The following is a 13890-nucleotide window of genomic DNA, read 5'->3' as shown; positions in this document are numbered from 1 at the left end:
CCCCCTGCCTGCTCGGCCTCTATGGATAAGAAGAAGTGGAAATTGTTAGCAAGGATACAGAGCACTCACTCTGGGTGCAGACAGAGAGAACAGCTCTGGGAGTGGAGGGGAAATGGCTCAGTCTGAAGGGGAGGGAGGACCCCGTGCCTGTGTTAGCCACACTGTTGGAAGGATAGTGAATTTCTAGTTTAGCAGAGGATGGTTCACGGAAGCAGTGGGAGATGAGCAGATACAGTAATGATTACTGTAATGTTAATGTGATACCACCTAACACCCAAGGAGTACCCACTCTCTGCCGGGGCTTCCTTTCTGTTCAAGGGCTGTGCTGCCAGTCGTCCTTGGCCACAAAGGGACATTTAGAATAGATTTGTAGGGCCTCTCTGGTGGCTTAGAGGTTAAGTCTCAGCACTTTCACCTCTGTGGCCTGAGTTCAATCCCTGGCCAGGGAGCTGACCCACATATGTCATCATGGACCTCTCCAGTCTTGTCTGCTACTCGCCTTAGCTGTGTATTTCAATAAATACACCTGTTCTGCTCCCCACTTTGTCTCTTTGAATCCTTTTACCCCCACTGCACCTCTGGCTGACACTCCAGTTGTTCCATGCAAAATATTTTTAAAACATTTTTATTAATACATCTCCCTTTCTGTAAATATTGATTTAATAGTTGCTGCAATTTTTCAATATGAAAAAAATATGCAGAAAGTAAAATCCATAATTTTACCACTACAAGGTCAGGACTGTTAGCTGGGAGAGCATTCACTTCTGGGTTTGTTTTTTTATATATATTTTATTTTTATTTAGGCATACAGAGCTGGGGTACAAGCCAGAGGTGCAGGGGCAGTGAGAGGATTCACCAGAGACAGAGTGGGGAGCAGAACAGGCAGATCAACGAAGTAAACTGCTGAGGGGAGCAGCGGGCAGGTCAGAAGAGGTCTGCTGTGCCATGTGGGTCACCTCTGGGGCGGGGATCAGACTTGTACTGAAGTGGTTTTAGCTTCTTAGTGCTGTGCTTTAACCCACTGCGCCACCGGAGAGGGCCCCTTTCTGGGTTTTCTATAGTGTTTAATGGCAGATATTGGAGCATGAGTAGCCAAAGTGAAACTTCATAGTGAGGAACCCATTATAAGTATGGCTGGCCTGTAACATGTCAATTTTTCAGTGAGCCAAATTCACTTCTTGAGTGTTGAAAGGAGTACCCTGTATGTTCCAGAGAGCAATAGACACAAGGGCCAAAAGTGTGCTCTGTTCATATGGCAGTGTCTCCAGGGCCGAACACAGGTGGGAAAACATCTCATGGTGCCAGCTGTGACTGCAGAGCCCTGGGATCCAACCTTGTCCCTCCCAGAGAAAGGACGGAGAGCAGTGCCTTCATCAGCCCCAAAGTGACCCAAAGCCACCGTGTGCCCACCATGCAGCTGAGGTCACCTCTGCCTCCCACTCACCCTGACTTATGGACTCACTATTCTTAGCCTGCTCTAGCACAAGACACTTTCCAGATGGTCTGTGTGCTGATTTTATTGTTCAATCTTTGCTTGAATCAGAAGTGTGTGCAATGGTGTGGAAGTTTGAGCTGGTAGACAGCCTTGGATTTTGTTGCTGAGTAAAAGACAACTGAGTTATTTCAAGTAGCTAAACACAAAGCAGAGAAGTATCTAGGTGAAATGACCAGCCCCGGGGCTGGCAGTAGAACAAAAGTAATAGATGTTCTTTGTCACTCATAAGAAAATGTGTATCTCTTTGTAACCTGGTATACTTCCATGCCATTAGTGACAGTAACTGTCATTTACTAAGTTACACGTTATGCCACTCATCACATTGTCTCTGCAAGAGATAGCCATTTTTATAGATGACGTCATGGGGGCTTACTCTTATGCCATGACCTGCGTCACTGAGATTGAATTCCAACACTCTCAGCCCAAGGCCTGTGCTCTTTCTACCACTTCTGCCATGCTTTTCCTCCCTCACTGGGTTTTTGCCTTCTACCTTCCTAATAGGCTCTTGCGTGTCCTTGCTGGCACTTTAGAGCACATACTTAATGTAACTAGTGCAGGATCTCCTCCAAGTCAGAGGCTGCTCTGTGGCCAGGAGGGGCAATTGTGCGTATTTCCTTAGAAGTCCATGGTGGCATGACAGGAGCCCAGATGCCTTTAAGAGCAACTTTTCACAGAACTTGGCTCAAGAAAGGACTCAGCGAACTCTGCTGGAACCTGCCCACCTAACTGCCTTACAGTTAGATATCTCTACAGAAACAGAAGTCATTGTGATGTTTGTTGCAGATCTTCCTCCCTTTACTTAATCAGTGGCTGTCTACTGGAGAGCATTTTGTGTGTGTGTGTGTGTGTATATGAGAATTTCCTAAGTCTTCATGAAACACCTTGCTAAACTCCACCTCCACAATCTCTGATATAGTGGCACGGGGTGAGGCCTGAGAAGCTGCATATTTTGCAAGTATCCAGGGATGGCTGCTGCTGCTGGAGGAGACTAGGCTGGAGAATCACTTTTGAGATTTTTGCCATAATCCTTAGTTGCCTTTTCATGCACTCTATTCCCTTTTAATCAAAGCTTTCTGCTTTTACTTTATTCACCAAAACTAGCCAGTGGAGGTGAGAGCTGGCAGACAGCATTAAGCGAAGTTTTGTCATTTGGCCTCTGAAATAAGGCAGCAGTGTCTTTGATCTTTCTGTTTCTGGAGACTGGGGAGTTCACTCACTGGGAAAACTGGTGTTGCAGGTGGTGCGAGCAGCCGAGGAGGCTGCGTCCACACTGGCCAGCTCCATCCACCCAGAGCAGTGCATCAAAGTGCTGTGCCCCATCATCCAGACCGCTGATTACCCCATCAACCTCGCTGCCATCAAGATGCAGACCAAAGTCGTGGAGAGGATTGCCAAGGAGTCCTTGCTGCAGCTCCTGGCGGACATCATCCCGGGCTTGTTGCAGGTAGGCTCCTCGTGCTAGCTGGGGGGGGGGGGGGGGGGTGCTGTGAGACCAGGAGCAGGGGCTACTTACCCCCAAGTGACGTGGGGACTTGGCTGCTCCCATTCACTTGAGAGAGTGCCAGGAAGGCAGGTGGGAACTAAGAAACTGACTTGCACACCTCACACCTTCCTCGTCTTGTCCACTTTCCCCTGAACAAAGCAGGAAGATTTTCCTGACAGCCTAGAACTGTGGCTCACAGAAAAAGTTTCATTTACTATAAACATATTTTGATCTTTTTTGTTGTTGTTCATTCCCCCAACAAGCCCTGTCACATATCTGTGGGCCCCAAACCTGGGCAAGGTGGACCATGGGATCCAAAATCAAATAATGGTCCTGGCTCTCGTATATCTAGCAAATATTTATGGAAACCTTTCCAAGCACGGCATAGAGTTAGACAGACACTGGAAGGTAAAAGATGTTTTGTACTGTCCCAGCACAGCCTTGAGGATTTTTTCATTATGGGACAGATACAGTCAAAAGGACTACAATAGATGGCAGCTCCTTCTGCTGACTTACTGTCGGGGGACCAAGTGGAGAATTCAGACTCAGGGAGAGAGACAGACAGAACACAAGGAGAAGGGCTCATAGAAAAGGTTGGGTCCTAGAGAGAGAGATTTCCCTCGGGAAGGAATGAGAAGAGTAGGTTTTATATTAAAAGCTGCTAGTTGCTAGGCATTTGGCTTGGAAATTTAATGCTGTTGAGGACTGGATTATTCCAGGCAGAGAAAAAGACATAGGGACTGAAAACTCCTGAGATCTGTTGGAAGGATGTGGCTGGCACTGGGCTTGAGGTCCAGTGTGAGAGAGACATGAGCATAAAGCTGTGGGACCACATGTTGCCCAGCATTCTGGAGGTTTTGCCCACAGAGTGAGTGGCACAGTTTTCATTTCTTTAATGCTCTTTCACACATGAAACTTGCTTTACCATTGGGAAAATGTAAGAAGGACAAGTTATTTTTTCCCCTTAATTTCCTTTTCTCATTCTGACTCTCTGTTTTCGGGTGATAAACTGCTGTGGCAGTTTATTATAAAGCAGCACCCTGAGTGGAGTCAGATGGATCAGCAGTTCATAGCACCCTGCTTCTCCACCCCAAGAAGCAGCTTACTTTGAGCTGTGACCTCTCTGGGGTCAGAAGCTCGATACGTCCTGGTTATTGACAATCCCAAGGTTGAACCACGAGGACATTTGTGGAAATATTGATGAAATGTTGACTGTGAAACAAATCTTTGATCTCGTTTCCTTTTTTGTTCCCTTCTTGACTCTAGGGTTATGACAACACTGAAAGTAGTGTGCGTAAGGCCAGCGTGTTTTGCTTAGTGGCAATTTATTCCGTAATCGGAGAAGAGCTGAAACCTCACCTTGCACAGCTCACAGGGAGCAAGGTATGTATAGTGTTACAGGGGCTGATACACACACCTGCGCTCTGCCAGCTTGTCAGAAACCCACTTGTCTGCAGCTCTGGCGGCTGACAGCTTTTTCTCAACATGAGTGTGTTGCCTGGGCCTATATCTCCAGAAGCATTCCTCTAAAGAGCCAGATGACCGTTGGCACCATGCTGACATCACAGTGTACTCTGGTAACTCCTGTATTTGATGTGATAACTATAGGCTTCTACTTTACTTCCCAAAGAAAGATGACTTTGTTTAGAAGCCAGCTCATTTTCTCCTTAGAAACACTAAGGAAATTTACCTGCTGCTGAGTGGGCCTGAGTTCTTCACAGGCCTCCACAGTGGTGGTAGCTTGGCCTCCAAGGACTGCTATCTGCACTGTGTGTGTGTGTGTGTTGAATCATTTGTTCACAACAGCATCCCTGCGGGATCAAACGAGTTTCTGTCATTTAACCTACCATGACCACAGTAGTTTTACTCCAAAGCCACACCTCTCACTCTGCTGCTTTGCATAGTCCTTTAAGAGAGTTCTGGAATCAGGGGCAGAAAATTGACCAAAAAAACTATTGACTCATGAAAATGAGAGTGGCTAGAGCATGTGTGTTGGTTCAAAAATAAACTCAAATCTGATGAGCCTGTCAGGTGAGAACACAGAAACCCCAAACTCGGGCAGGAGAGGCAAGAAAGGGAAGGAGGAGTCTTGACCTCCATGAGGAGAGACTATGGAGACTTCTAGCCCACTCCCAGGACACTGTGGGGAGGGCATCGACATGGAGCAGTGTAGATAAAAAAGCATGAATCTAGAAGCACCTACCTTGCTTCTTTGGCCAGAAGGAATCAGCAAGTGACACCAGTTTCTTTTCCAATGCAGTGTAAGTCCTCACAGCATGAGTGTTAACAGTGCTTAACATGAGAAACGAAGGCTGTAAGCGGGATGGTGTTTAGAAAAACAGGTCTTTTTTCCATCATCAGCATTTAAATGAATCATTGTTAGAAGACTTTTAGTCCAGAGCAGGCCTTAGCACCATTGACACTTTGTTTAATTACGGATGTGTCCGCTTAAGACCCCGTGTCCCCTCAGGGGCAGAATTGCCCTTGCTTAATGCCACTGCTCTAGAAGGTAACTTGTCCCTCCTGCAAACAGCAGCAGTTAGGTCGGAAGTTGTGAACAAAGCAAGTATGGATCCATGGTTTAGGGTTTGCTTCAGTTACTTTTTCCAGTCTCTCCTTTACTTTTCTGCCCCTACTAAAGCTCTTTCCCTAACCACAATCTGAACAATGCCAAGGCCAGAGTCACAAGAGGATGCTAGGCCAGGAACCCTCCTCCCTCTGTCTGCCTGGCACTTCAGCAGTTTGCAGGTGGTTCCTGGCAACAGTGAGGACCTAGAAGACAGTATTCACAAAGGGAATTGGATTTCTTAAATGGAAAATTCATCCAAAAATAACATTACTCCCACCTTGGTTTTGCCAGGCACTTCTACTTTACTCAGTCACAGAGCTGTCTGTCCTCTCATGTGACCCTCTATAAGACACTGAGAAAACATAGGCGTGTTCCCTTCCCTCTGGTGTGGCGCGGTGCCTTCATCGCTGCCTCTCTGGGTGGCAGCCTTGGGTTTCATGCTCGCCTTCTGATCAGGAGCCCAGACTTCCTCCCCAGGGACTACCTCAGCCAGTTCTGAGGAGTTGGGGAGTCTTAGCACCTTTCTGCTTTGATGTTACAGCTTTTTGATGTGATAACTGGTGTGTTGATAAGAGCTTCAGTAGACCCTTGTACACATCTGAAGCAGACAAGCAACCCCTGAGCCCCAAACTCATAGCTGACAGACATGGTGCTAAATGTCTCAATTTCTGAGTCCAGGAACAAAGAGAATTAAGCTATGGCTTCCTGCTTCTCAGTCACCAGGCCTGTCTGAACATTTTCCACTGCTTAAATGAGATTAATAAGCACTATCAAGTTCTATAGGAATGGAATCTGTGCGGTACAGTTTGAGGGGTGTCAGACAACCTCCTGTCCAACCTGCCTTCCACTTATTAGCTGGATGACCTTGAGCAAGCTTGCTTTCTTTTTCTCACATTTATAAAGTTGTGCTAAAATATGCAAACATGAAGTTTGGCCTTAATTTTTAAGTACACAGTTCACTGTTTCTAGGTACATTCGTGTTGTACAGCCATCACTGCCATCCAAATCCAGAGCACATTTATCTTGAAAAATTAAAACTCATTTCCATTAAATAATAATGCCACATTCTCCCTGCTGCCCAGCTCCTGGCCACTACCATTCTACTTTCTACCTCATAAACATATAATTTGTTTTTTTATAATTGTTTTATTTCACTGAGCATAATTTACTGAAAGATCTGTCCATGTTTTTAGGATATAAAAGCTAAGTAACATCCACATCCCATTGACATCCCATACCTGCTTTTGTTTGCCTATTTCTCAGTAATGGACACTTGAATTCTCCTACTTTTCAAGTAATGAGTAAGGCTGCTATGAAGATGGCTAGACAAAATGTTTCTGTGAGACTCTGCTTTCGGTTTTTTGAATTTATTTCAGGATAGAATTTGCTGGATCATAAGACAACCTGCAAATTGTTTTCTGCACTGCCATGCTATTTTATGTTCTTGCCAACTTTAAGAGTCCCATTTTTTCTCCACCTATTATTCTCGCTGTCTTTTCTCTTTGATTGTAGCTTCCCTAGTGTGAGGTAGGGTTTGATTTACATTTCTGTAATGGCAGGATAGTGGCTTCTTTCTTATGCTTGGTGTCCACCTGCCTCTCATTTGGAGAAATGTCTTGTTTATTCCTTTTCCCACTTTGAACTGGGTTGTTCTGTTGTTACTGAATTTTAGGAGTTCTGTGTATATTCTGACTATCAGTTCCTTATCAGACATAGAATTTACAAATGTTTTCTCCCATCCTATGGGTTGCCTTTTTACTCTGATAGTGTCAATGCAGAAAAGTTTAAAATGTTTATGGATTCCAACTTGTTACTTGTTGCCTGTGCTTTTAGTGTCATATCTTAAAATATCATTGCCAAATCCAATGTTTTGAATTTTTGGCCTTATGTTTTCTTATAAACATTTTCTAAGTTTAGCTTTTACAGTCAGGTTTCTGATCCATTTTGAGTTTAAAAAAATTTTTTCAAGAACAGAAAAGGCAGATTTACTTTTAAAAAAAAAAAAGATTTTTTTATTTATGCATACAGAACTGGGGTACAGGCCAGAGGTTCAGAGGCAATGAGAGGATTCACCAGAGACAAGAGTGGGGAGCAGAACAGGCAGATTGATGAACAGACAAACTGCTGAGGGGAGCAGCAGACGAGACAGGAGAATCTGCTGCACCATGTGGGTCAGCTCCCAGGCTGGGTATTGAACTCATGTTAAAGCGGCTGCAACTAGCTTGGTAGTGCTGCACTTTAACCTGTTGCACCATCAGAGAGGGCCCAGAAAATGCAGATTTATTGAGTACCCTGCAAGGGAGTCAGGGAATGAGAAAGCAGAGGTCTTCTACCATTTTAATTTTTGTGTGTGATATTAAAGGTCCAGCTTTATTTTTTTTCTTTTGTATGTGGATATTCAGTTTTGCATCACCATTTGTTGAAAAAAAAATTGTCCTTTCTTCATTGAATGGCTTTGGTGCTTTTGTGAAAAAATCTATTCTATTGGTATTTATGTCTGTTCTTATGCTGTACCGTAGCTTTGCTGTAAGTTTTATATCAGAAGTGTGAATCTTCCAGCTTTGTGTTTTGTTTTGTTTTGCACAGTCATTTTACTATTTGGGTTCTACTGAAACCCATATGAATTAAGGATTGAATTTTCTATTTCTGCAAGGAACCTACCTCATTGGGATTTTTATGGAGATTTCATTGAATTTGTAGATCTTTGAGGTAGTAGTTTTGACATCTTAACTATGTTAAATCTTCTTATCTAAGAACATAGTATGTCTTTCTTTAATTCTTTCAGCAATGTTTCAGTTTTCACTGTCTACTCTTACTCTTTGGCTAGGGTTAAATTATAAATATTGATTTTTGATGCTTATTATAAATGAAACTATTTCTTAACTTCCTTTTCTATTATTTGTAGTTAGTATGTGAAGGTACCACTAATTTTTAACTCATTGATTGCTGTTCTGCTACATTGTTGGATTCATGTTCTGGCCTTAACAGTTATTTTGTGGAATCCTTAGAATTTTTCTACACATGAATTCAATCGTAACCTAACAACACATTTCATTGAGAGTAAAAGCTAAACTTAGAAAATGTTTATAAGAAAACATAAGGCCAAAAATTCAAAACATTGGATTTGGCAATGATATTTTAATTTCATTTCAATGAAATTAAAGAAAGACATACTATGTTCTTAGATAAGAAGATTTAACATAGTTAAATTATTAAGTAATAAATGACTGTACTTTTTCTGCATCAGTCAAGATGATTGTGTTTTTTTCCCCCTTTATTCTATTACTGTTGTATATTACATTGATTTTCATATGTTGGACCATCTTTGTATGTCGGGAATATATCCAACTTGGTCATGGGTTACAACTCTTTAAATATACTGTTGAATTCAGTTTGCTAGTCATATCTTCAGGATATTTGTATTAATGTTCATAAGGTTCATTGATCTGTAGTTTCTGTATGTTTTTGTCTAGCTCTGATATCAGGACAAGCTCACCTCATTGCATGAGCTTGAAAGTGTAAGTGTTCTTCCACTTCAATTTTCTGGAAGTTTGAGAAGGATTGGTGTTATTTCTCTAAATGTTTGGTATAATTCACTAGTGAAATCATCTGGACTAAGGCATTTCTTTGTATAGGGATTTTTTGATTCAGTATCAAAAAAGTCAGTTGAGGGCCCTCCCTCAACAGGTTAGGACGCAGCACTACAAGGTAGCTGCAGCCGCTTCAGTGCAAGTTCAATCCTCCTTCCCGGAGGTGAGTCACATGGCAGGGGAGGCCTCTGCTGACCCACCTGCTGCCTGTTCTGCTCCCCACTCTGTCTCGGGTGAAGCCTCTCACCATCCCCACACCTCTGGCCTGTACCCCAGTTCTGTATGCATAAATAAATAAATAAATCTTTTTAAAAATCAGTTGAGGCCCTCCCTGGTGGCCCAGAGGATTAAAGCGCAGCACTGAGGAACTAAAGCCCTTCCGCATGAGTTCGATTCCCGCCTGCCCCGGGAGTGACCACATGGCGTGGCAGACCTCTCCTGACCCGCCTGCTGCTCCCTCAGCAGTGTACTTCGTCAGTCTGCCTGTTCTGCTCCCCACTCTGTCTATGGTGAAACCTTTCGCCACCCCTGAGCCTCTGGCCTGTACCCCAATTCTGTATGCACAAGTAAATAAATCTTTTAAAAAAAATCAGTTGAAATTTTCTCTTTCTTTGTGATTCAGCCTTAGTAGGTTGTATGTTTTTAAATATTTGTCCATTTCATCTGGATTATCTAATTTGCTGATATACAGTTATTCATACAGCTCTTTTTATTTCTGCAAAATAAGTACTAATGTCCCCATATTCATTTTTTTATTTCAGTAATTTAAATCTTTTCTTTGTCAATTTAGCTGAAGATTTTCCAGTCCATTGATTTTTTTTTGAAAGAACCAATTTTTTTTTTTTAAAGATTTATTTATTTGTGCATACAGAACTAGGGTACAGGCCAGAGGCTCAGGGGTGGCGAGAGGATTCACCAGAGACAGAATGGGGAGCAGAGCAGGCAGATCAACGAAGTACACTGCTGAGGGGAGCAGCGGGCGGGCCAGGAGAGGTCTGCCACGCCATGTGGTCACCTCCGGGGCAGGCAGGGATCGAACTCATGCGGAAGTGGCTTTAGCTTCTCAGTGCTGTGCTTTAACCCACTGCGCCACCAGGGAGGGCCCCAATTTTTTATTTCATTGATTTTTCTCTATCATTTTTCTATTTTGTTCATCTCTGCCCTAATCTTCATTATCTTTCTCCTGCTATCCATCCTGGAAAATGTCTCGTGTACACTTGAGAAGAATGTATATTCTGTTGTCATTAATTAGAGTGTTCTGTGTGTGTCTCTTAGATATGGTTTTGTTGTGTTGAAATTCTCTATTCTCTTATTTGTTAACTTTCTTTTACTCATCATTAAGAGCGGTGCATTGAAGTTTCCAACTATTGTTGTAAAACTACTTCTCCCTTCAATTCTGTTGATTTATTGCTTATAAATTTTGATGGCATATTATTAGATATGTAGATGTTTATTATTGATTTATCTTATTGCTATATTGGTCTACTACATAAAGCCCTTCTTTGTCTCTTATGACTTGTTTTAATTTAAAGTCTGTTTTGTCTGTTACTAGTTTAACCATCCCCATATGCTTGTTCATTAATTGTTTGGAATAGGAATATACTCTTTTTTTCCATTTCCTACATAATTGTTCTACATAATTGTAGTCCCCATAGTTCTCCCACCACCATAGCACCCATGAACCACCACAGTCTATGACGTTTTCCCTCTTTTGACCCCTTTCCCTCCTCTTCCCTTGCTGTTTGCCTCAAGTCTGTGATCATCTTACAGGTTTTGACATTTTATCCTGACCCTTTGTTTGGTTTTCCAATGCTCCACCTATAAGTGAAACCATTCAGTATTTATCTTTTTCTTTCTAAGGTATTTCACTTAGCATAATCCTTCTAGCTCCATCCATATTGCTGCAAAAGGCATGAGTTTATCTTCTTGATCACTGAATAGTATTATTCCATTATGTCTATTTGTATGGAATATCTTTTTCCATCCTTTCACTTACCTTTTTTTTTTAAGATTTATTTATTTATGCATTCAGAACTGGGGTACAAGCCAGAGGTGCAGGGTGGTGAGAGGATTCACCAGGGACAGAGTGTGGAGCATAACAGGCAGATTGTCGAAGTACACTGCTGAGGAGAGCAGCGGGCAGGTCAGGAGAGGTCTGCTGTGCCATGTGGTCACCTCCAGGGCAGGTGGGGATGAACTCATGAGGAAGTGGTGTTTAGCTTCTTAGTGCTGTGTTTTAACCTACTGTGCCACCAGGGAGGGCCCCCATCCTTTCACTTTTAACCATTTGTGCCTTTGGATCTCAAGTCAGTCTCTTATAGTCAGCATATAAGTGGATCGTTTCTTTTTCCAAAAGATAAAAGAGAATCCAAAAGAGATTCTGCCAGTCTCTCACTTTTGTTTGGAGAGTTTGACCTGTGTATGTGTGGTTGCTATTCTTGTTCCTGCTGGCCATGAAGGCCATGCTTTCCTAAGTCCCTCTTCCTAGATCCTTCTGGAGCAGTTTCTCCTCCCTTAGACTGACTTGTAATTTTCTGTACCTCACAGCTTTGTTAAAGCAAGCCAGAAAAGGATGTGTGGTGATGAATATTTCATAATTTCCTTAATCATTCACATAGTATGTTACTTAGATTATTTTTAAGATTGATTTTATTTATGCACTCAAGAACTGGGGTGTAGCCTAGAGATGTGCGGGGAAAGGGAGATGAGAGCATTTACCAGAGACAGGGTGGGGAGCAGAACTGGCAGATTGACTGAAATATACTGCTGAGGGGAGTAGTGAGCAATACAGAAAAGGTCTGCTGCACCATGTGGGATCAGCTCCCTAGCTGGGAATTGAACTCATGACACAGTGACTGGTGATAGCATAATAACTCTGAGATTTTTAACCCCTGCACCACAAGGGAGGTCCCTGTTACATAAATTTTTTAAATATATACTTTTTTTTAAATAATATAATAGTTTATTTTTATATCATTCTGTGCCTTTTTCCATCCCAGTTGTAATCTCCTTGGGCTTTCCATCACTAAATCATCCATGTGGCGTCACCATAGTCCAGTACATTTCCCTCCCCACCTCCATTACATAAATTTTTAATGGGCATTCTGCTTCTACAAAAAGCTGTTATTAATATGATCAGGCCTATTATTAACCTAATACCTTAGTGACATTAAACAAGTAAGAACATACTATGTTACATGCTGTGTTATGTATTTGAGGATCATCCAGGGGGACTTAAGTTAAAAGCAAATGTGATCTCACATGTAAAGATATGAAAACCCAACAGTAAAACATTATACCAATCCAAGGCAGTGGTAATTTAGTGATGCTGTATCTGGGTCACAGAGGTCTAATATTACCAGAAGGAGCAAGCAAGTCAACCACTGCTGATTGTATGTGAGGCAGCATATGCTCAGTCAGGAAGAAACAGTGCCACAGGAGTACAAGGAAGACATGAGCAGAGGGGGAAGATTGCATGGACTGGCCTCTTAAGTTAAGTCTCAGGTCCACTCAGTAGGTTTCAGTAGGCAGAAATGGGGGTGCAGAGAGAAAGCATTCTAGGTGGAAGATTGAGCCTCAGCAAGGAAAGAGCCTTAGGTATACTGTCTCCTTGTAGATTATGTGTCTTTACCCTACTTTTCTGCCAGTTTGGATGGTGCCCATAGCTGTAATTACCCTGAGCTGTGTGATTAGCCCTTAGAAAGTCACCTTGTCCGGAGTGTGCTGTGGCCCACCTGGTCATAATACACTTCATTCTCTGTAATGACCCAGTGGGTCTGCCTCTCCTCCAGACTCTACCTCCTCGTGTGGTCAAGGAGGCCTCAGCATTTGGCAGATGTGCCATCTGAGTAGTGGGCATTCAGCAAATGTTTGTATATATAATGAGTTACTCAATTATGAGACTTGTTTTCTTTTTGTCACCTGGATTTTCCTTCTGTTTTCTGATTGCTTTCCTGTTTGCTAACTCATTTGTATCTTCTCTTTGCAGATGAAGCTACTAAACTTATACATAAAGAGGGCCCAAACCACAAACAGCAACAGCAGCTCCTCCTCCGATGTCTCCACACACAGCTAATGGCAATGCCAGAGTCTCTTTGTGTAGCCCTAATAGAAGCAATCGGTGGTGCCTCTCAGAGACCTTCCCCTCCTTCCCCCTTCATTGGCTGCCCAGTCAGTACAAGGAGGCCCAAAAATATTTATTGCAATCAGTATTTTGGTCCCTTCCAGCTTCTGTGTAGGATCTTACTGGTATTGAATGTAAAGGAAGCAAGGCCTGTGTTGCAGTCTTCATATAAAACAAAAGGAATGAGAAAAGAAAAAGAGCCATACTTAACCATGTCTGGTATAGCCTGCTGAAACCATTAAACATGTGAGAGGGGTGTAATGTTCAAATTCAGAGCTCTCTAGCCAATTTTCTGCAGCTAATAGCAGATAAGAGGTGAGCAAGAGGAGAACGCATCCATTTGTCTTTCTCTTTCATCTTAGCTGACTGCCCTCTGAATGTGGCCTGTAAGGACAGAGCCCACCCCTTTCACCACTGACTATGAAGGGGGTTGTTATGTCTTCAAGATGTGTGAAAAAATGTGAATCAAGTCTAGGCTAGAAAGGGAGAAATGCCTGAAGATGGCCTTTAGCGAACATGAGAAACTTGCTGTTGTACCTGGGCTGGAGACGATGCCCTCATTTTTAGTTCAGAAGGGCACCCTGTGCAGTCCCCTCCCAGGACAAGTGCCCATCCCCCTGAACAATTCGT

General features: G+C 42.8%; 1 protein-coding gene across 5 annotated transcripts in view; it reads left to right on the top strand.

Annotated features, from left to right (window-relative positions):
• The window catches only part of CLASP1 (cytoplasmic linker associated protein 1), a 261001-nt gene extending 247117 nt beyond the window's left edge, over positions 1-13884 (top strand). For all 5 annotated transcript variants that reach the window (XM_012727152.1, XM_012727132.1, XM_012727159.1 and 2 more), the window contains 3 exons: positions 2733-2939; positions 4245-4361; positions 13126-13884. In XM_012727152.1, the coding sequence (XP_012582606.1) occupies positions 2733-2939; positions 4245-4361; positions 13126-13212 (411 nt within the window). In that variant the 3' untranslated portion in view covers positions 13213-13884. The remainder of the gene's footprint in view (positions 1-2732; positions 2940-4244; positions 4362-13125) is intronic.
• The last annotated feature ends 6 nt before the right edge of the window (positions 13885-13890 follow it).

This window comes from Condylura cristata, unplaced genomic scaffold (assembly GCF_000260355.1).
Source record: "Condylura cristata isolate star-nosed mole 26May11 unplaced genomic scaffold, ConCri1.0 scaffold00002, whole genome shotgun sequence".
Classification (NCBI taxonomy): Eukaryota; Metazoa; Chordata; class Mammalia; order Eulipotyphla; family Talpidae; genus Condylura; species Condylura cristata.
The sequence above is the reverse complement of the archived record's forward strand: the minus strand, read 5'-3'. Positions and strand labels throughout refer to the sequence as shown.